Here is a 23,204-nt window from a genome sequence, read left to right as displayed (position 1 = left end):
ATATAGACATAAAGCGGGATAGTGAGGGAGTGATGCCTTAGACTCACATTTTGAGAAGAGGAATTTTTCTTCAAGCCGGGCTAGGAAAGCTGTTCTTTCCCCTATTCCCTTAAAAAGATCTCCTTGTCTTCACTTTCAAGTTGCATATGGAACTGGTCCATGGCTGTCAGGTACATTCAAGTCATTTCTTGCTGTTTTGGGACTCAGCATTATTTTAACTTTTTGATGCTCAAGTTTAATTACAACATTTTTAATTAATTATATTTGATATCTGAATGAAGGTTAGTTTGAGCTTGGCCACATTCCGTGCCCCAGCCTCTATTCTTTGTTTTTTGGGGGTAATGGTGCAGGAAGGGGCACACATGAGGATGGTGGTGTCTGAAAATGTGGTCGAATAAAGCAGCATGAAACAGTGCAATTGGATCAAATGGCTTTTCATATTTCTTTCATCCCTGAGGGATTTGGCTTAAAAAAAAATTGCCATCATTGCTGAGGCTGAACATTTGCATGCCCTATGACCATGGCAGTGCCTTGCCCAGACATTACATGCCTGACAGAAACACATACAGATGTGCTCCAAGATGTGCACAAAAGACCTGTCCATGCCTGGGGTTGTGGTTTTGTAGTAGTCCAAACTGGGAACTCAGTGTTCTTCAACACTAAAACAGGAAAAAAAATTGTGGTATAGTCCTTTGGTAGAAATATTATACAGCAGTGAAAAGGAATAAGTTACTGCTAAGACAGCAGTATGGTTGGATCTTACAAACAGTGTTGAGTGAATTTAGCCAGGTACAGAAGAGTACATACAGAATGATTTCATGTGTATAAAGCCTCAAAATAGGTAAAATTAATCATTGGTGGTAGAAATAGAGCTTCCCTTTGGGAAGAAAAATATTAATACCTGGGAAAGTGGCAGGAAGAAGGAGGCTTCTGGGATGCTGAAAATGTTTTATACATTGACCTGGCTGGTGGTTACTTGGGTATGTTCGTTTTATAAAAATGCACCAAGTTCTATACTTATAATTTATGCCCTTCTCAGTATGCTTGTAAAATGTTTACAAAGAAAACAACGGCTAGCACGTAGCCTGTTCAGTGATTCTCTCTTTTTTGCCAAGGGTGAAACTGTCTTCTTGTGGGTTCTTATAATTTAACATCTCTCGGGGCTTGCACATTAAACTAAACCACTTTAGGTCTAGGCACCAAGGCACCGACCCCCTTGTAGGAGCCGCCCTGCATTGGTTTTACACTAAGTCAGTGTGTGGCTTTCCACGTGTGGGTTGTAAAATTCACTGCAGCCTCCAGGAAGGACGAGGAGGCACGCTGCTCATGCCTTCGGACCTCACCTGTGAGAGCCTGCTGTGGGCGCATGGAGTTAGGTGGGGGTGCTGAGCACAGGGGGGTGTCTCTAAGGCAGCGGGTGGACGATGGGGAGGAAGCAGGCTGCCGCGGACGCCCAGAGGCCGCAGGGTGCCGATTCTGATTGACTCTGTCTGCCATGTTCACGGCAGGGAATCTGGAGAGGTGGTTGGTGGGTAACCTTTTTATTCCCATTTCAAGGCTAGATTGGATGAAATTGTTTCTTAGCCAGAGGTTCAGGCAAGACAGAACTATAATTTGGATTTTGCTAATTTAAGCAACACCCTTTAAAAAGTTTGTTGAGGTGTAAAACTATGGGAGTTTTGCTTTTTCTGGCAAGAGTCAACTCCCCAGGAGTTGAGCGTGGACCTGTGTGTCACCACCACAGTGTCTGTGGAAGCGCCTTGGGGCATCCTTAGCCGTGAGGACTGGTGAGCTGGCCACCTTCAGTAGGTTTCCTCCTAACTGGCAGAGTGAGAAGAGAAGGGTACCCAGTGTGAACCTGTTTGCCTGCCCATCTCCACTGATTCCAGTAAGGACTTGGGCCATCTTTTGAGAGACGTAACAGTGATGTCGACTACGTTCCGTGGAAGAGGTAGAAAGGATATCGGGAGGAAAGATTGCAATTATTGGTGGGAGAATGGCAGGGTTCTCTCTCTACACTAGGAAGGTATTTAGCCCTATTTTATGGGGGCTAAACCAGATACAGAGAGAGTGATTTGCACACAGTTCCAAAGTTGCATCAGAACTATATTAGAATGTGGCTCTCTGCTCCCAGAAACCCAAACAGGTTGCCATTATAGTATGGATCAGGAGTCAGCAAACAACTATATAGTTAGTGGGCCAAATCCAGTCCATTGTCTGTTTTTATAAATAAAGTTTTATTGGGACACAGCCATGCTCATTTGTCCAAGTGTCATCTTTGGCTGCTTTTCATGCTACAACAGATGAGTAACCATGACAGAGACCGTATGTGGCCCACAAAGCCTCCTAAAATAGTTACTATCTGGCTCTTTATAGAATAATCTTGCTGACCCCCAGTGTAGACAATAGGTGCATAATTTCACAAACCAGCTGTTACTCATTTGGCCCACCTTGGCCCCACCACTTTGATGTCCTCGCCCTTTCTTCCTGGCTGTTATCTGTGACATGCAATCTCTTTCACTCCTAATGGGACTACCTTGTAAACCCAGCTTTCACAGTACCGTGGTGGAACAATCCCTTCTGATAAAAAGTTTTAAATGTTGGTTTCAAATGCCTCCATCTGTTTTACTGTCTAATTTAACATCGGCTCTGAAAACGTGGCCAACTGAGGAGAGCTTATCTTGCATGCTCTTGGCCTTTGAAGAAAGATTTTATTTTTGAAGCCTTTAACAGGTGTTGGTTTAATAGACTCCTGCTGTATTAAGTTCTCCGTGTCCCAAAGGGCGGCCCGTGGGGTAAGCCGACACTGCCGATGGCGGCTAATACCACAGGCCTGGCCACCCCCCAGTTCCTGTACCTGCAAATCGCTCGGTTTTGTTTGGTGGCAGAGAAGGGCTATACTCCCTTGATGAGGCTGAAGAAGCAGTCCTGGCGTGGCACCATCCCCTCCCCTCCCCACCTCCTTGGCCTTTTTATGGTAAACTCAGTGGATCCTGTTGCGGCTTTACTTTGCCCAGGAGTAAAGGTAGTTGGTCCTGCTTTGAGTGCACATCTATGGAGTCACGGTCTTAGAGGGACTGTCCTATTCTTTCCATCCAGAATATCGGGGGAGTCACAGCGTTCATTTCGTCTGCCCTATTTGCTGAGATTGACATGGCCCCTCATGGAGGGTCAGGACTGGGGCTGGTCCACACGAACCAGTCTGGGTAGCCAGCCAGCAATCGGGCCGAGCCGCGCTTTGCTCCAGCTGAGGGGTTGAACCTGGGGGTGCCTTCCACTTCTGGGGAGAGCCACAAGGATGGCTGAAGGGCCATGTTGCCTGGGTTTGCATCGGGCCCTGTGGCCTCCCAGCTGTGTGACCTTGGGGTCTTCGGTGGAGATTAAAGGACCTCCCTCATTCGACTGTTGTGACTTCACTGATACTTTAGCCAGGGTGCACTACATGATAGGTAGAAAACTTGGAGCAGGTAGAACTTGGATAGGTAGAAAAACTTGGAGCAGGACTCAGAAGTTGTAGAGCCTTCCGCAGTGTCGGCTTACCCCACAGGCCACACTTTGGGGCAGGGAGAACTTAATACAGCAGGAGGATGGTTTTGTTTTTGAAGCGTGGCTCCCCACCGTGGCCCTGTCTCCCCAGTGACTGGTTTTGATGCTTTCCAGCGGGAGCAGGCTGGGTTCATATTTGGAGCTAGGAGTGAGTGTTCTGAGTCAGCCTTTTGTTCCTGCGTAGGGCACCAGGCCTGGCTGTTGGCATGAAATGTGGCAGAGGAGTAGACAGGAATCAATCATTCGTTGATTTTATTAACTCATTTTTTCCCCAGAGTTCCTCCTACAAAGTAGCTTCTGAGCCTGGCTCTGAGGATACAAACATGACTAATTAAAACAAAACTTCACTTTCTTGAGCAACTGCTGCAGGTCAGGTCCCATCCCGCCCTGGGCAGAGGCACCTCATGCCTCTTCTCTGCAGGCAGGTTCCTGCGAGGGCGCACACCTGCCCTGGTGCTGGTGACCAGGAAGGGCTCTCTGGCTTTGGGAGGAGTTGCTGGGGTCAGTGGCGACATTTAACAGCTCAGGGGCACAGAGCTGCCAGGGCAGCCTTCCGGAGCAGGGGCATTCAGGAAGGGAGCGGTCGGAGCAGGGGCGGGGCCAGGTGTGAAGGGCCCGCAGCGGCAGGTGCATCCCCAGCAGTGGGACGGCAGGGCAGTGCCGCCGAGTGGCACTTGGCACACGGTTTTCTCCTCACGCTCCCTCTGGAACTCACCTGCTCACGTGCTTGTACTCCTGCTTCCCTGTTGCTGAGTCCCAAATCTGTGTCCAGTCTCAGTCGGCCAGAATGCATCCTGTATTCACTCTTCATTCAGAAGGTATGGTTGCACACCTACTGTGTGCCTCACATTGTTCCAGTGACTGGAGACACGGCAGTGAACAAAACAGGCACAAATCTCCACCTTCACAGAGCCATAACTTAGAGGGAGAGAAGATGTTAAATACAAAATTAAAGCAGTTACGGAGGCTCTTAGATGTTGAGAAAGCCAGTGGGCATGGGGTGGGAGGTGTGCGAGCAGGGGCTTGTGGTTCTGGAGCGGGTGGCCAGGGCAGCCTTCCTGAGCGGGTGGCGTTTGAATAAGCCCGTGAAGGAAGCGGGGGTGTGAGGCGTGTGGATCTCTGCGTTCCAGGCAGGGAACAGGAACGCACAGGTCCTGGGGCAGGAGACTGCCCTGTGGGTCTGCGGCTGGTGACAGGCACCGGCTGTGAGATGACAACAGGAGGGGAGGCAGTGAGGAGGGACCTGCTCCGAGGTGAGAAGTGAGCATCGTCGCCTGAGTCTCAGGCAGAGGCTCTCTGGCTCTAAGTGGACAAGGAAAGAAGCTGCTGCCAGTACCCTGCTATCCCAGTTAACCTAGTTACCGTACATTCTCCCTGATTGTCCATCCTGTCCCTGAGGTGCCACACGGGAAATTGAGAAATCGGAAGGTCGCTGTGTGACTGTGGCCCACCAGGCTGGTCCCCCAGGTGCTGTGGGCCCCTCTTCTTTCTCCCGGGCCTCCCTCCCGTGGTGGGCACGCTCACCAGGGCCACGGTGGCATGGATTCCCAGCCCCTGAGCCTGGCCCAGCAGGCATGCTGACGCGGCCTCGGCACCCTGCGCCTTGGAGCCTGCCCAGCACCTTCTTCCCTCCCGGCAGCGCTGAGTGCTCCTCCCCTCTTGGCTCCTGGTGAGCTCCTTGGAGCCCGCCCTGTGACCCCCCGTGGAGTTTCTCATCTCCATGGCTGCCTCTTCCGCTGGCTTGGGAACTTCCCCCAGCGTGGGAAAGAGACCTACCTCACTGCAGCATCCTTCATCCAGAGTGGGCCTGGTTCAGCGTGGGGGCCCGGCGTGCTCGATGCAGTGAATAGACTGAAAAGAAGGAAGAAAAATGGTGAAAGGTGAAAGGCAAGGATTCAGGGGAGGGAGGGTGTGCAGGGAAGGGCTAGGGGCTCCCATGGGCCCTTACACGGCGACAGGTCGTCGTGCCCAGGCTGGAGCCTTCTGCGAGCTCTCTGGGGCCAATAGCCCTTCCCTCCTTTTTTCAGACCCTCTTTTTTTATCCTGGCTCCTAGTCCTGCATTTAGAGTTCCTGGATGAGACCAGAACATTGCTCAGCCCTGTTGCCTTTATTTCCTGTTCTTCCCACACTTTACATAATAAAGGTTTTCTTTTCTTTTCTCTTTCTTTTGGAGTCAGAAAACTGAAAAGACTGTCTTTATTAAAGAACGTCACTCAAAGGAAGTAGCTTTGGAGGGAGGGGAAAGGGGGCGATGGGAAAAGTGTTCTTTATTTGAAGGAGGTTTTGCTGTATGTGGAGTTGGGCCTTGGAAATGGATTTTTGAGTTCAGGGCCTGGGAGTCTTGTCAGAAAAACAAAGGAGTCCACGAGAAGCCCCAGAGCTTCTGGGAAAGAGGCCCTTGTTGATGCCTGCTGGAGCTGGTTTGGCAAAGCGTTTGTTTAAAGGAGATGCCACTTGGTAAGCCACGCCTGGCTTCCTCATGTTGTGTTCAGAAATGCCTTGAATGGCTGGACACTGACACTGTTTACTCAGAAACTGACCCAAGTGAAGTGACTGCCTGGAGCCGGCGGGCCTAGCACTCCCCCCAGCAGATTCTTAAATATCTGAATAGTGGAATTAGGATTGTGGGGACTTGAATCTGCCAGGTAGAGCCACATTCACGCGGGCAGTTCCCTCCAACTTTGGTTAACATGTTTCTTTCTCCTGATTAGTAAATGTTGGTTGGTTGGTTAGCTTATGGGTTTGATAGACAAGGGATTACAGGTGCAAATAAGTCTTGAGTGGACCGAGGCCTTTCCTGGGTGGGGTGGCGGCGTGGTAAATGCTCCTAACATCTGCCAGATGCTTTGGTGTGGTTTCAGGTTGGACCATCCTATCCCCAGGAAATGAGGGGCTGCGATTCCTGCCTTCCAGGCGAGGAAACTGGCACAGAGAAGTGAAGGCACGAAGTTATCGATTGAGCAGTAGAGTCAGGAGGGTCAGGGGGTATGCCAAGGTAGATGTTGGTGAAATGTGGGGTGTGTAGCCAAGTGTATAAGTTGGATTCCACGGAGACTTGAGCTTGAGTGCCCGCAACCTTGTTCTCTGTGGGGTTGGCCTGGGTTCCGGAGGTTGTAGATTTAAGTTAGGTCGGGAGTCGGCTGATGGTGGCCCGTCCTTTCTGGTAACTGCACCACATGGGTCCTGTGTCATGGCTTGCTGGTCTCCACATGGTCTTACACATCACGACTGGCTTCTTGCCCTTGGGGACAACATCCTGGGTATAGAACTTACACAGATTTTGTCACAGACAGAAAATCCAGTGTTCTATCCAGCCCTCAACCAGCAGGTGGAAAGAGGGACAGAAGATTGCATTTTAGGAGTGTCATTGCCTTTGTAATTTTCTAAACGAGCACAACAGCTAGGGAAAAAGAAGTGTCCCATAAATAATAGTTTCTTATGGTTTCTTTGCAGAAAAAGAAAAGCGAAAGAAAAAAAGAAATGTTCCAATTACCTCTCTCTGTGTTTTAGGCAACACAATCAGATTCGTAGTGTGGAGGAGAGCCAGCTGAAGGCCTACCTTTCCTTAGAGGCACTGGATCTGAGTTCCAACAACATCACGGAAATCCGGAGCGCCTGCTTTCCACATGGGCTGCACATAAAGGAGCTGTAAGTGCTTCTATGCTGCCGTGCACCACCGCCCCTCTCTGCCCAGGCTGGGCGATGCTCTCATCAGCACTGTCTCCTCCTCTTCACAGCCAGCACTACTGGGTCCGTGGGCACAGGATAGCCTCCCCCAGCCTTCCCTAGCAGGGCAGAGTAAGGCGCCCACCCCTGGCGCCTTCTCTTTGCCCCCCATATCGAGCATTTCCGAATCCTACTGTATTCCTCTGGCATTTTGTCTGTCTGTAGTGGGATGTTAAGTAGCCCACCCAAGGGACTCACCACTCACAGAGGAGCTCCAAGGAATCAAATACAGCTCTATTTCCCATATGGAGCCTCCCAGGCACTCTTAAAAGAAGAATCAAAGGTAGCTCGAGAAGAACCACATTGGGGGAAGATCTCTGTGACAAGCCTTTGCTTGTCAAAGGTCAGCTTATCTGCCAGGTACCACACATTATTTAAAAACAAGCCATTTAGAGTTACTTCATTTTGTGGGCCCTTGGGGCCTCTTAGATTCTTTGTTGGGCTGTTTCTTTTTTACCCATCTTAATGCCCCTGGAGGAAAAAGGTAAAGCCTGTTATTTAATCCACTATTTGTTGGCAAGAAAATGTTAGTTTGGGGAAGAAACTGAAATCCCAGGCTAAAGAGGCATTTTCTGTTTACACGTGTGTTTTGGTTCCTATATGACCAGTGTGCGGTGATCGTGAGGGACTTCGGAGGGCATTTGTGAGGCTGGTTTCCTGTGACCCGGCTTTTCAGGAAGGCTGAGGCTTGGCACACTTATTTTCCAAATAAAGCCCTGAGAAAAGGAGCAATTTATTTCTTAGACTGCATCAAGGCATCGGAATTGGAAGCAGGAAGCCTTGGCTTTTGGAAAGGGCTTTCAGAAAGGTGTCCAGCTGCCACCTGACACTTCCTTGCTTGGGACAGAGAAAACACCATTTGCTAAACTGAATTTCAGTGACCTTCACTCCTGGCAGGAAAGCGGGAGGGACTTTCTATTTTGGCATCTATTGCCCAGTGTATCTTAATCCCACACACTGCTCTTCTTTAATCTGAAATGTTAAGAACAAATAGTCCAGCCACCTTTGCAGAGAATCCTCATGTGCCCTGTTCTGGGTCACTGCCTGATGGAGGGATGAAAAGTGCCTCATTCCCTTATCTTCTCCACTCAGGCAAATTCTCTCTGGTTTTTCTGCTTTTCATATATCCGGGGGGAATTTGTCCAGAGAAGGTAGAGGGAGAGGTGTAGCTGTATACTGCACTGCATCTGCCTTTCCTGTACTGGAGGACGAGGTGCCCCTTACTACATAATCTTACAAGTGTATGTCCCATTGAAGCTTTGTTTTCTAAAGGGACTCTCTGCAAGTCTCTCTCTCTCTAAAAAAAATAGACGGTTTCTTCGCCGCATTTACAATTATTAAGCTGAATTGGTTTTTATAGGCGTTTATTTATGTAAGTCACAAAATGAAACTCACTTCCAGATTAAACACTGATTCCTCGAATTATTTGACCTGCGCTCTGACCTTGCCTCTCAGTTGACTTTCTGCTTTGTAGGGCTTTTCTCCTCAGTCTTGAGCCATAACCCACCGCCGTGGGAGGTGAGGAAGGCTTCTTGCAGGGGCGGCTGAGGTGGTCACTGCCTGGTGGGTCTGGTGAAGGGGGTGGTGGCGGGTGCTTGACTTTGACTCTCACCCCGGGCTGGCCCACGGCCCACTAGGCATGAGGAAGGCTCCCCTCAAGGTTCGTTGGGCTATCGGGCTACCTGCCTTTTTTTGGCTGCCCCTGGGAATCAAGCCAGTGTTTGCAGCCATGGGTGACAGATGTCTGTTAGAAAGCTCTCCCTCTGGGTGTGTCTTCTCTAACCCACTTGCCCTGGTCTGCTGTCTGTAGCGGAAGGGGGAAGGCCTCCTGGTGACTATGACCTCATTTTCTTCTCTGAATGGTTGCAGCAACCTGGCGAGCAATCGGATCGGCACCCTGGAGTCGGGAGCACTGGATGGCCTGTCACGGTCGCTGCTAACGCTTCGCCTGAGCAAGAACAAGATCGCCCAGCTTCCTGTGAAAGCCTTCAAGTTGCCCAGGCTGACACAGCTGTGAGTACAGGGACCCGCACTTTAATTAAGGCTGGGCAGACTTTATGGGGGCCGCGTTTCCCCCAGGACCTCATATCAAATACCACCCCTCCTCCCTCCCCCTCGGGAAAGCTCTGCATAAACTGCCATTAATGGCACTGCGGAAACACCTAATAAAAAGCAAATTAGGGGCTAGGTCTGGTGCCTGTTGGCTGCCCCCGGTTGCTGAGGAAGAGATCAGCTGGCGTATTACAAAATGAAATGAAGACTCCTGGTCAGCTGATGCTGGGTGAGGCTCTGGCTGTGTGGGTTCCACACGGACCTCAAGGTACGTTTTCTTTAACAGTGCCCATACAGGTCTCCAGCTTGGATTTTCCGGAGCCTGGCAGTTCTTAGACGTTTCACAGGAAGTGATTGTAGCCAGAGGTAGTGAGCAAGAGACATCCTCATCTCCTAAATCTGATATGGCAGTTGACCTATTAAAATAAGAATAGGGGAGTGGGTGTAGCTTGGTGGTTGAGCACCTGCTTCCCTGGTACCTCCTAATTAAAAAAAAAAAAAGTAAAACAAGAACAAAAGGAGTTTATTTAGTTTTGTTTTTGTTTTTGTTTTTTTGCTGACCAAGGCCAATTGCCCTTCTAGAATGGTACAGGGTTTTAGAATCAAGAAAACCTCTGTTCATCAGAACCTGACTAAAGACTCTCTTCTCTGGCTTTTTGCTTTTTCATGTCCACTTTTTAGCTGAAGAATGTATCTCAGGAAACTAAGCTGATATTGGAGATGTGGGTGAAACCAAACCAAACCATGGTTTAGGGCCAGGGTTGCTAGCAAGACGGGGCGAACCCAGCACACACCCCGCTGCTTGCCTCCCCTCCCGCCCCTCTCTGCTCCAGCCTTGGGTGGGGAAGGGCTCGTTGATGCCCACCAGGTAGTGGGAGAGCCAGGGGGTGAGGTCGAGGTGGGGGGCGGGCAAGGTCATGAACCACTGCAGAAATATTTGGGAAAAACCAGGGGCTTTTAGCCCCAAGCTCTCCCTCCTTCCTCTAGTATTACTAAAGGATCCAGCTCACCCAGATTCCTGGAATCTCAGGGTTAACTGCTCTCTCCTCATGCGGGGACTCTAGGCCAAATGCGTGTACTCCATGGTGGGTCTGCCTTGCCACCTCCTGTGCAGTGACTGCTCCCTGTCAGTGGAGAGCCTGTTAAATCCCCCGAGTGGAAGGTGTCACTGCTGGTCAACACCCCGTGATGAGATTCTCCCCAGTTGTGGCATCTGGTGTGGATTTCTCTTGCTGAGCTAAGAGACACCTCAATGAAGACATACCCTTCCTGAGTCACGCCCAGCTCCTCACCGCAGTCACCAGTGGCACCTGGGATACGGGGCGGGAAAATGTGAGCACAGGCTTCTTCGAGGCGAAGGGGGTGGGCTCCTGAGCCCCCCCAGTCCAGGAGCTCTGCTTCCCTCCTGCACTCACCAGCGTGGTCCCGTGCTCGGAGTCCGGGTGGCGCGTGGGGAGGAGCATGGGCTTCTGGCTTCCCTGGAGCCTCGCCTCACGGGGATTTTTGCCATGGGCCTGGGAAACCCAGGCAGGACAGCATGGCAGTTGGTGGGGAGCAGGGGCTGGACGTGCTGAACCTGCTGCCTCCATCTCTGTAGGGACCTCAGTCGGAATCGGATCCGGCTCATCGAGGGCCTGACGTTCCAGGGGCTCGACAGTTTGGAGGTGCTGAAGCTTCAGCGGAACAACATCAGCAGGCTGACAGACGGGGCCTTCTGGGGGCTGTCCAGGATGCAGGTGCTGTAAGTGCAGGGCCCTGGCCGTGCCGCGGAGCCAAGGACACCACGTGGTCCCTGTCACGCCCCACTCAGCGGGGCCCAGGTGGAGGGGGCACCCAGCCCCCTGCCCCAAAGGGTCATCTGGACCCAAGTCACAGCTCAGCAGTGTATTTGGGGCCTTGGCCATGCCGGATGGTGGTGTCCTCACAGGTTAGGAAAGCCTCTTGGGGGACATTTTTGTGGCGTTAGGTCAGGAGAATTGGCTGATGGCGATGGAGGAGGAAGCCATTTTGCTAGGCTCATTCCCTCCCACCGCGTTCCCACGCCCCCCACCTCCTTCCTCACTGAACAGTGGGGTTGCACAGGGGACCCAGTTCCCACATCCTTTCTCCTCCCACACACTGCAGGAAGTCCCTTCTCTCCCTGTTTTGGGGTTTGACGGTCTTTCTTGATGTGCAGGTGGGTCCAAAATGCAGAGTTCATCCTCAGAGATTTATTTATGTCTCTTGAGCTAATCGAGACCCTCTGCAGATGTTCCGCTTTCATCCGGGGAGCATTCTTCCAGCAGACATGCACCAGAGCAGAGCCTGGTGGCCTGCCGGAGCCACAGAGAACGCGGCAGAGAGCACACGTAAAAGACAGTTACCCACCCTCTGTTTGTAATCACTTCAGTTTATTTTTCATCAGAAATTACCACATACGCAGTTAAATAAAGTCAGATTGTAAAGAAAGGCTGTCGCTGCCCTCCGCTTCCCTGCCCCGTCCCTTCTCTCCCCCATCCCTTCTCTCCCCCGTTTCCACTTCTGGGAGGTGGTTGCTCCCCATCACTTCTCATTTTAGCTTTTCCGTTCTCAGTTTTGCAGATGGTCACATCTGAGTGTCTGAGTTAATGTGCTTATACCTCTGTCTTTGTCAACTTGAGATTTGATGCTTGATGGTCCATGACTTGATCTGCTCATGACATCCCCTTCTCCTTTCCAGATTGTGCAAATTTTATCACTATTTTTATATCCTTAATTGCTTACCTTTGCATGAAAAAATACAAAATCCCAAGATCCAGTTTCATCACCTTTTTGTCTGTCCTTGTTATCAGAAGCGTCTCTTGATGAATCTACGCCCTCCCCACCCATCACCCCCATAAACATTTCATTTGGTGAAATGAGGGCATTGGCACTGCTCTTTGGCTTCTCGTACTCCTTGTCTTCTACCTTCAGTTCACCATACCTCTGGTTTTACATTTTCAGGAAGACTTTTTATTTGACACCAAGTTTAACGCTGTCATTTTGAACTCTGAAGTCCAGGTAGTTGTGTGCTGGGTGGGCCGAGAGTAAAACAATTCTCAGAAGAAAGTGCACATATCATTTGGTTTTTAGGTTGAACCACATTTGTACATAGATTGGGGCTTTAGAGATGATTTATAAATGAAGGGCTTGCTTTTCAGCAGTGGCAGAAGGTAGGTTACCAGCTTGCCCAAAATCCTTGTAACGTGGAGCAAAATTTGAATTGGTGACTTCTGTTATTAAAGAGGCCGGTCATGTGGGGTAGAGTCGTCCCTGGCACAGTGTGCCGTGTGGAGAAGCAGGGTGATAACATACTCACCTAATAAGCATATTGAGAACGCGGCCCTAAGCACTGTGGTAGAATCTTGGCATGCTTTTTATTTCCTTCTCAGAGCAACCCTGTGAAGCTGACATCCTCCATTTCTCCACCTTACAGATGCTCAGGTTCAGTTAGCCAACAAGTGGCAAAATTAGGACTCAACGCCAAGCAGTCTGACCCCCAAGCTAAAGCTGTGTATCTCTTAGCTCAGTGGTCCAGTGCTCAGACTTTGCCATTCAGGCCTGGGTTTGGATTCTGGTCCCTCCGCTGCTTGCTAAGCACTGGATCTTAGGTGACTTGGCTGCTCTCCACCTCAGCTTCCTCAGCTGTAAGCCGGAGCTAATAACATGCCCTCTTCTTTCTGTTCCTTTCATGGGCTTGCCCTGGGGGTGCCCTGTTCAGCCCATTTGTTTATCTGGTTCACTGTATTCATCTGTGAAATAAAGGCCACCTCTGGGAAGCGTTCCCTGGCCATGTCTTGCACTGACCACCATCTGTTGTTTTCCGTCTTCTCCCACCCCTTGCACGCGCACATGCTCCTACACACAGGGACATGCACATGCACACACACTCACTCATGGGAGTAAATGCCACAGTTCTTTTGTGTTCTGATGGGTCCTCAGTGAGGGTTGCAGCACCCAAGGCCACACAGCCCTCTGTGAGCCGTCTGCTGGGTGAATGAACGAGACCCTCAGGTAGAGGGCTCAGCATGGCGCCTGGGTGGCAGCCAGCTGGCCCTCGTCCAGCTGCTGGCTGCCGCAGGACTGGCCTGACCCTGGATGTGGCTGTCGTTGCAGGCATCTGGAGTACAACAGCCTGGTGGAGGTGAACAGCGGCTCGCTCTACGGCCTCACGGCCCTGCAGCAGCTCCACCTCAGCAACAACTTCATCTCTCGTATCAACCGCGACGGCTGGAACTTCTGCCAGAATCTGCACGAGCTGTGAGTGTCCTCTGGCTTTGGGCTTTGGACTGGAGTGGAGGGGATGTCGCTGTCTGTAGATGAGCTCTTCAGAGCCCAGGGAGCTCTAGGCCTGTCCTGGTCCACAGCCAGTGGCCTGGGGAGGGAGCTTGGAGGCACTGGCCCGGCCTGGCCTGAGGAAGCTGGCTCTAGTGCACAGGGGCAGCCTAAAGAGCGGTGCACATAGTGGTCATGCCAGGTAGCATGTGCTACCTTAGTGAAAGCAGTTATTTGTCCTTAAACACAGAAAGGAGATTTGGACTAGGAACAAGAGAAGTAAGATATGGTGACATAGTGACAGAGGAGCAATTTACATGTCCTCATAGTTTTTACCTTTATTTCTTTAGACAGATCACCAAGGTACGTGACTCTTCCCGTTTTGCATTTCAGGGGCCTGGTAGCAAACCCCCCAACCAACCATGCCGTCATGTAGGTTTTGCCTGCGTTTTCATAAAGAAGTTCCGCACGCCCCCCTTCCTGGTATTGATTCCTCAGGCACGTCTCCCAGGCTGGGAGCTGAGACCCCCTGAGCCAGTGCCCGAGCTTCCCTTAGATAAATCGTGACAGGGAGAGGGGTTCAGTCTTGGCTGCCCTGCCGTGCTAGGGTACTGAAAGCAGTGGAGCCAGGGACCCAGTCAACATTCTTTTGTTTAAACCCATTTCCCTTCCATCTCTAAGCTGTGTAGGGGTAGAAACAGGTCCTCATTGTGTTTGTTCTTTCAGTTTAAAATTCTCAACATTTCTCAACCCAGCTCCTTGTCCAGTAGGTTCCTTTAGTCCTTAAGAGGATTTGGATGGGCTTTTTCTTTCTTTTTGTCTCTTTTTCTAGGTTTGAATGTAGGAAACGATTCATTTACTCACTGAAGTGAACAATTGTTGTCAGTGTGCCAAACCACTTATTGTCTCGCTCTTAAACTTACCAGGCAAACTCACAAGGATGTTTAAAATTAATGTTGGTTCCTGCAGATAGTGTTTTCTATCTATTTTTCTGTGTCCCAGTCCCACCCTTCCCATCCTTGTCTCCCACACACATATACCCCACATAAGAGGGCTTGAATTTATATGTAATTTATATTTCAGCAAAACCATCATTATTGAGGGTAAAAATCAGTAGTCCTGCCTCTTTCCTTGTGCTCACTTTTCTTGGATTCTTTAAGAGTGTGTGTGCATGTGTGGGTGACTCCACTTTGGATCTGGCACCAAAAGCCAGCACAGTTGCGTGTTACTTTTCCTTGGTGTTGAGTGGCTACTGACAGGCTCTTGACCCTGGTTCTGATGTTGCCCACGTTCCCATAAGGAACTTCCAGGACTTGGGGTTTTCTGTGGACCAGGCTGGAAGCCGAGGGGAGCAGGAGACGTCTTCTAAGCACCCCCAGCCTGGCCAGCTAGAGGGTGAGAAGCACTTCTCTCCACATCGCCTGAGGGCGTGTAACCAACAGCATCCCCGCTTCCGGGCAGCCCTTTGGGTTTGCTGTGCCCACTCTGGCTGGCGAGCTGCCTGCTGCCGTCTGCTGCACCCCATCTTAGTGGTTTGCCCCATGCCCAGGTAACCTGGGAGCCGGGTTTAGGGCTACTCTGCAGTGTGTTTCCCTCCCCTCCTTTAGGCTAAATTCTTTCAGTGCAGGTGAGGATGTAAGTCGGCTCTCTTGCCAGGTGCTTGTGACTGACAGGCACCATGCCTTCTGTCTCCAGGAGCAAAGGAATGTTGCTGCTCCCTGCTGCCTTTCAAAACTCATTAATCTTCTCTGAGTTTAGTTTCCTCCTTGCCCCAGTCCAGGTTTCCCACTTTTCCAAGACAGCTGGCTAACGTGTCAGGTGGCTTACTGGGGGCTGTGTCAGGAGGAGTGCCCCGGGGAAGGAGAGTTTGATTCTGACACTTGGGGAAGTCGTGAGGTTTTTCAGGCCTCTTCCCTGTCCTGCATACAGTTGGCAGGTCATGACTTGGATGGGGGCAAGGAAGCCTGAGGGGCGGCCGAGGTCAGGTGGGGAAGGCCTGCCCTGGGCAGTGGTGTGAGGGGCCCCCTGCTGACTGAGGTGGGGAGTCTGGCTGGGGCTCCTCCGCTCTCTTGGAAACTGCTGGGCCCTTGTTCGCCCGCCCAGGCCTCTGCAGTGAGAAGTCTTTCTTAGCCAGAATTGGGACCAGCCACTGACTTCAGCATAGAGGGGTTGGAGCCTTGAGGGTTCTTGGGTTCTGTGAATCCTGTTGTCTTCACAGTTTAGATAGATGCTTCATCTCCATGACGTACAAGACCAGCCCAGAAATCGCTCTGTGGGGACTTTGGGCCTTGACGGTTTCTAGCTGCATGTCCACTTGTGCCATTGGGATTTTTGTGGGTGTGTGTCTGTGAGTGAGGTGCCGTTTTCTGCTGATACCTGAAGGGCGGTGCCTCGATGTTGAGGAAAGGAGAGGGGATGTGTAACTTGATGGCATTCGCTCTCCCCCTCGCCTTCCTCAGGATTCTGTCCTCCAACAACCTCACCCGGCTGGACGAGGAGAACCTGGCTGACTTGAGTAGCCTCAGCGTCCTGCGACTCAGCCACAACTCCATCAGCCACATCGCAGAAGGTGCCTTCAAGGGACTCAAAAACCTGCGAGTCTTGTACGTCTTTCACAGTTGGGTCAACAGAGGAAAGGGGTACCCGGTTGGGGAGCAGAAACCAACTACTTAGATTCTATTTTAATTGACTTTGAGTATGCATTGGTTCCAAAGGCGACCAGTCACATTTGCAGTGTCTCAAACTCTTGCATAATTGACTGAAAAGGAACGGGCTAGCAGAAAAATGTCTCTCGCTCCCCTTAGTGTGGTGCCTTCATGGTCATGGCAGCTTTAAAAGAAAATCATTGTCATCAGGTGGTAATTCCTGCGGTGTGCTTCGTAGGACACTGGTCTCCTGTGGTGGGGGAGAAGGTCCCAGGCTGAGTGTCTAGAGCAATCTTGGGGTCAGCCTTCCCAATTGTGCTTCTCCCACTTGAGGGGCTTCCATTCTTGAGTCCTGAGTATTTTCTATCCGAGCCCCTGAGCTCATCTCTCAGGGCTGCTGTTTGAACTTCTTCGCATACCCTGTGTCCCGGTTGCCTCATTGCCAAGAGGGCCTCATTAGAAGTCACTTAACAACGTGAAGATAATAAAGTCCTTCCCTCTATTAAGTAGGGTTGCAGGATGCTTTCCTGGGACTTGGGCAAAACTCTTGAATTGTTAGCTTACAGGAACTAAGAACTCCTAGGCAACTACGAGCATAAAGCGCCCTAAGAGGGTGGGCGGCATACTGTTTCCAAAAGACAGTGGGGTCGTGGGTTCTGCGGGCTTGTTCCCAGGAGTCCCCACCACAGAGAGGGGCCTATTGTAACTGAGCAGGCAGGATGGCCTTGGCACCTGCACTGGGCAGCTTTCATGCCGAGCCATCATAGGGGAGTGGGAAAGAGTCTAGGCGCCAAGCCGTTCAAGCCGAGGTCAGTCCGGGAGCCACTGCTCGGCCTGACTACAAGGCTGGGGACATTCACACTGAGTGGGCCAGAGGGAAGAGAGGAGCTTTTGGCAGCCAGGAGCAGGGAGACGGGGGTTTTCAATATGAAGATAATGGAGAGGAACCCCCGAAAAGGGAGACCCTGCCAGCAGCTGAATCCCAGCTCCTCCTGTAAAACAAAGGTCACAGCAAGCATTTCACTTTCCAGTCCGAGCTCCCTCCCTGTTGGCAGGGTCCTTCTGGACGCTCGCATGCTGCTTGTGGACCCCTTCTCTTTCTGGCCTCTATCTGCAGGGGCTCAGGAGAAGAAAGTTCAGGAACCAAGAGTCCTGTGGGAAGTGGGACAAGGCTGAATTGTGGCAGAATGGGGGCCTGGCGGCCAGGTGTGATGTTTCGCCTGGGAAGTGTGACTATGACTTCTGCCTGGGACGCGGGGGAAGGAAGCTGATTCATCGGCCTTGTGATTTGCATTGTTGGAGGAGCCGGGGCTGAGAAGTTGGCCTCATCCCTCTGATCTTGGCAAGTGGGTCACAAGTCTGACTCAGCACCCAGATGTCCTGCCTGGCCCAGAGTCAGCTGCCTGTGCAGGCTTTGTGAGGAGCCGGGGCCTCTGGGGCCCAGACCCCTTTGCCCACATGGCAGTAGCCTCAGGGAGGGCCCTGTGCCGGGCTTTTCTTCTCCATCCCTTTTTGTCCTCTGCCTTCTGCAGTTTCTTGGTCAAGGCCGGAAAAGGGGCTCTGACTGGTGTGAGAGCAGAGAGGAACCTTCAGGAACCCTTTGGGCTGATTCTTGGTGCCAAGGGCCAGATGTCCACTCGCCGGGGGTGGGATACATACAGGCTTTCCCGACCACCGTCTGCTCCCCCTCCCTTCTCCGGGGCTCGGCCTTGGCCGACTGGGAAGCGGCAGATGGAGCGTAGGAAGCTTCGTGTCTTAGGCATGTGTCAGCCTTGTTGGAGGGCTGAGAAAGGCCGCACTGCACGGGAAGCTAAGCCAGGCCTCTCATGGTTCAGCAGCTGCACTTCTCCTAACCCTACATTATGGCCACCTTAACGCCACTTAGATGTGTCCAGCTTCAGAGTAGAGGCTCAGGGTTGGTTGTCCCACCACCTCCACCCTTCACGTTGATGAATGAGCTGAGAATTCAGGCTGGATGGTGAGCTCTCTTTCCATCTTCTCCCTAGGGATCTGGACCATAATGAGATTTCAGGCACAATAGAGGACACCAGTGGAGCTTTTACGGGGCTTGACAGCCTGAGCAAGCTGTGAGTATCTGCGCGTTTGAAGCTGCACAGAGATGGTGCTGCGGCTCCCCTGTCTCCTTTGTTCCCGCCTGCCCGCAGGAGAGCTGGCTCCTGCATGTGTCGTCTTTTGTTTGGGGGGAGATGTCAGAAGAGAGAGAGTGGGCGACACCCGTCTTCTGATGTGACCAGTGGTCACTGCCCTGGGCATTGGTTTCTTTGGGGCCAAGGATCTGGCATTCGGTGGCTGCTGGATATTCTCTCCTGCTTGCTTTGTGATGGCCACAGAAGCAGCCACCTTTTTTGTTGTTCTTTTCCCAGGAGTCTGGCCTTCTGCTTCAATTTCTAGAAACCGTGTGAAATGTTTAAAGTTGAGTTAACTCATAATGGTTTTGAGGCTTCTGTCAATATTTTTGTTTTCAATCAGAATCCTAAACGGAAACAATCATTATCAAGAGTATTAGTCATAGCTATTTTTAAAGTTTTTTTTAAAACACTGAAGTGTGCCAGTTACTCTGGTGGTCACTTGTGTGTTTGTATTATATCAAACAGTCTCACACTAGACTGATATGCCCCCTTTTATAGTTGAGGCAATGGAAGTGACGGGGTTTGGGCCGAGACCACATAGCTGCTAAGCAGCAGGGTCAGTACTTGCTTGACTGGTTCCAAAACTGCGCTCTTTTGCTCTCGCCCCACCCTGTTTCTCTCTGCGTCTGGCCTCACGCACATCAGCACCTTCTGCAGACACTGCCCAGGAACGTCCAGGAGCGGGAAGTGGAGGACTTGTTTGCTGTTTATTAGCAACTCAGAAGACTTGGAGCGGGGCCCGTCCCCATTGGTAGTGAGCTGGGCGAGGCTCGCCCTGTCTCCGGAGTGCGAGTGTAAAGTAAATATTTTTAAAACAGCAGAGGATCTTGAGGCTTTAGGAAAGCCTGTGGTGGGGAGAGTGTTTTTGTATAGTAATTGCTTCTAGTTTGTTTTGAAAAGTGTGGTTTTTCACACCAGTTTCATTGTGAGGGTGCTGAGAATAAGCTCTTCTGATTTTGTGGATTGTGTGTTTCTTCCTGAGCATCCTGTACTCTGACAGCATGCCAGAAAGGCCTGTGAGTCTTTCCTCACTTCTGCTTTCCTACACTACCTCCCCCGACCCCCACCCGCCCCTCCTCACTTCCTGGCCCTTTTAAGCCACACACATAAGCCTGGGAAAAGCCTGGAGCAGCAGGGAGCAGCAGAGTCTGTGGCAGAGGCCTGCTGTTAACAAGAGCCACAGGCCTGGAGTGTGGCTGTGGCTGTGGTTGTAGAAGGCACCAGAGCACAAGCCTCATTACTAGCTGCCTCACCCTGGAGTGGACTGAGGGGTGAAGTGCAGCGTGCACTGTGCGGCCCAGCACTCCCTGGGGCCCATTCCCTGAGGGGAACCTGGAGTTGTAGATTCCAGGAGACTCCTCCTCGGCCCCTCCTCATCCAGGGGAGGGCCGTGCAGGGTGGCTGGCTCTCAGGAGCACCCACCCGGGCTTCTGAGTGTGCATAAATCAGCCTTTGCTCTCAGCCTCCTCTGCCTGTTGGCTCCCTGGTGTTTTTTCCTACTTCGACCTGCACCACTAGGTTCAGTGATTCTCTCTAATCTCCCCAGAAGTCAGTGCAAATCCTTTTTTTCCTCACTCAAGTTACCCTGACATGCAGTCCACTAACACAGTGGTTTGACCTAAAATAATACAGATTCTCAAACCTTAGCCCACCCAGTCCCACTGAATCAGAATCTTGGAGCTTTGAGGCTCTGCACATAATTTTAAAAAAACAGAAGAGAGGCAATTTGGGGAAATTGAGACATTAGCAATAACTCCTGAATATGCAATATATACAGTCAATTATTTTAGGTGTCATGGTATCATGGTTATGTTACAGAAACAAAAGCACAAAAGAAAAACATCCTTATCTCCTTGACTGAAAAAAAGATCTAATGCCTGCAATTTGGATTCCAAATTACGGGGTTGCTTTGGGGACGGGATCGTGGGAGGGGGTAGAAATGAGCTAAGATTATGATGGCTGGATGATGGGTGCAGCTGTGTGAGGGGTCCACAGGAGTCCACACTGCTTGATCTATGTAAGATGGTGTTTGAAATTTTCTACATGAAAAGAGGAAAAGAAAAGCAAATGCTTCCACATGATCCTGGGGCACAGCTCTGGTTGAAAACCCATGGGCCAGGCATATGGCAGGTATTGACTAAACATTTGTGGAACAAAGGAATGAAGGCGCAAATGCTACCTTTGATCTGGCCCCCCCCCCCCCCAGTCTCCTCTGAGCATCTCCAGGAAACTCTATTGAGCGCCCATGGCTGGGAGAAGTGACCACATGCCCAGCTGACTGCCCACTGCAGCGGCCTGGTGCCCAGTCTGCTGGGGTCCCTTGGGAAGTGGGGAGTGCGTCAGCACAGTTGGCCTGCGCCCCTGGGGCTGTCTCACACTTGGACTCGTGGACCCTGTGGAGACCTCAGTCAGCACTCTGAGCCCGTGGGTCAGGGTCTGCCCTGGAAGAGCTGGCGGGGGCGTTCAGGATCTACCTTAGACTGTGAAGGGGGCTGCTCTTTCTGGCCTTCACTGAGGTATTCAAGGACCTGGGGGCCTTCCTACTGTAGAGGCCAGGCCTAAAGTAAAATGTTTTCCCAGAAACGAAGAAGGGAGCAGCAGGGCCATAAAAGGTCTCTCTCCGAGAAGACTGGGTGGACGTAGTCCTGCCCTTGATTTTTCCAGCTGCTGCACACAGACATTTATAAAACTGCAGCTTCCTGGAAGGGCAAGAATGCTCCTAGACCCTGGCAAATTGCTTTCTTCGTCCTAGTTTGCCTGTCATAATTAAGCTCACCTACACAGGGCCCCCCGCTTCGGAATGCTTATGGAACACCTGCTGGGGGCTGCAGTGTCACGGAGTCAGTATAGGAGGAGGGAAGGGAGAATTCCTGGACTGGAAGTGAGCCCTGGAGGAGCAGTTAGTCCCTTGCCTGCCCCAGGGTTCCAGCTCTGGCATTCCTTGGGAGGGAGGGGGATTGGGTTACACACGGGTGGCATGTGTGAAGGGGACTGTTTGGGGGAAATCTGCAGAATTTCTGTCTCTTATGGCAGAGGCTTTCCATTTACACAAGGTGGAGCAAGCCTGAGTAGGTGCCCCCACCTCAGCTGCGGCAGGGCTGCACCAAAAGAACGTTCTTCGTTGTCTAGGGGAGGGGTTGTGCCTATCACGGCTACTCCCAAAGACATAAGGACAAGGACCTTGTTCCCAGTGCCTGCCAGGGTTGCTTTGGGAGCCCTTTGGGGGCTGGCAGGAGATGCAGAGAGGACAGTGATCAGCCTAGCTGTCCCTTCTGGGCCCTGGGTCAGGTGCAGCCAAGTCGCAGTTACTGTAACATGGGGCAGAATGCACTTCTGCAGGGCCGTAGGCACAGCGCTCTCTCCACACAGCCGCCTTTTATTAAAACCATCAGAATCTACCAGCTTGAGCTCTACTCCCTGCCCCCAGACGTCTGGGAGAATGTGAGAACCTATTTTAATCCACCAACAGGCTGATTAGCCCCTGCATAATAGAGAATTTGAGAATTTGTTTTATTGCTATTGTCACCATTAGAAATAACAGCCTACCCTCCTTGTAAAAGAGGCCAACGTGACTAATGTTTAGTGGATGAAATAAAACACAACTTTTTCCTGGATCTAGTTTATGGGAGATTTCACGAAACATTTCAGTACGTTGTTACCAGAACCTGGAGCCCACAGTCACTCGGCCAGAGGAGGAGTGTGAGTAAGTGTACAAGTTGGCAGAGCTGAGAAGAGCTTGAGGTTGAGTGCCCTGTGTGCTGTTATTTGCTTGGCCAGTTTGTGGTTAGAGAACATGAGTTAGCAAGGCCACTGGGTTTTCTGTGTTGGGTATATTTGTTTTAAAATAAAAGTTTGAGCAGAGGGGTTGTTGCTCAGTGTTTGAGCACCTGCTTCACATGTACAAGGTCCTGGGTTCAATCCCTGGTACCTCCTAAATAAAAAAGAAATATAAGATTGAGAGTGGAAGCTTTCAGGATAAGCTTGTTCTCCTATCCAGGCAGACTGTCTCAGAGAAGGAAAAGACAAAGGGGCCTTTGGCCTTTGTGCACCTTCTCCCTCCAGAGGCAGGAAGCAGAGCTGCCTTTGTCTGAAGGCTGGATCTAGCATTGCTTTGGGGCTGCTTTAAGGAGGACCTGAGAGAAGGCGTCTTTCTGCTGAAACAGGTTGGGACACCCTGTGGAGTGCTTCGCCAGGGGGTTGGCCTCCAGAGCGTTCGGGGCACTGAGGAGTTTGCAAGGTGCTGGGGGGTGGGTTGGAGATGTGCTTCCTCTGGTGGCAGCTTGCCATTGGCTGGCCCTGTTTCTGGGCGTGTGCCTGCGTTATGAAGGTGGACTCCCTGGTACTTGCCTAGGGGTCCCCCAGGAACCCTTTTGCAACTAGGTTGAAGCTCATGGCTGGCTCGTGTGGCAGGTGGCACTTGGGCTGCCCTGCCATCTTTGGTTTTGCTTTTTAGGGCTTTTTCTCCTCTCAGCGAGGGGGTAGTGCTTGCTTTTCCCTTGTGAGTCCCAATCTCAATGTGGCTCAATGTGGTTATCCTCCAGACAACCCTGTTGGGCATTAAGGTTTAAGGGCCTGTGGATCTGACTGCCAGTTCTCCCTTGGGATGTGCGTTGGCAGTTTCCCAGTATGGACAGCAGCTGAGGGAATGTATGCATGCCATGGGTTCTCATCAGAGTAGCTGATAATGAGGAGGGCAAACACTACCTTGATTCTTTCCAGCACACACTGGGAAATAAACTTTGCTTTTGACCAAACAGCCCAGTGGAAGAAGCCCTGTTTTCCTCCGTGTGTTTGCAAAGGAGGCAGCTTTCG

The 23,204-nt window shown here is 51.3% G+C and overlaps 1 protein-coding gene across 3 annotated transcripts in view; it reads left to right on the top strand.

Annotated features, from left to right (window-relative positions):
• Positions 1-23,204, top strand: part of LRIG1 (leucine rich repeats and immunoglobulin like domains 1) — a 114,389-nt gene that overhangs the window by 73,869 nt on the left and 17,316 nt on the right. For all 3 annotated transcript variants that reach the window (XM_071212150.1, XM_071212149.1, XM_058288145.2), the window contains 6 exons: positions 7,058-7,195; positions 9,143-9,286; positions 10,923-11,066; positions 13,439-13,582; positions 16,057-16,200; positions 18,249-18,329. In XM_071212150.1, the coding sequence (XP_071068251.1) occupies positions 7,058-7,195; positions 9,143-9,286; positions 10,923-11,066; positions 13,439-13,582; positions 16,057-16,200; positions 18,249-18,329 (795 nt within the window). The remainder of the gene's footprint in view (positions 1-7,057; positions 7,196-9,142; positions 9,287-10,922; positions 11,067-13,438; positions 13,583-16,056; positions 16,201-18,248; positions 18,330-23,204) is intronic.

Source organism: Dasypus novemcinctus, chromosome 26 (genome assembly GCF_030445035.2).
Source record: "Dasypus novemcinctus isolate mDasNov1 chromosome 26, mDasNov1.1.hap2, whole genome shotgun sequence".
Classification (NCBI taxonomy): Eukaryota; Metazoa; Chordata; class Mammalia; order Cingulata; family Dasypodidae; genus Dasypus; species Dasypus novemcinctus.
This window is presented reverse-complemented; position numbering and strand designations above follow the sequence as displayed.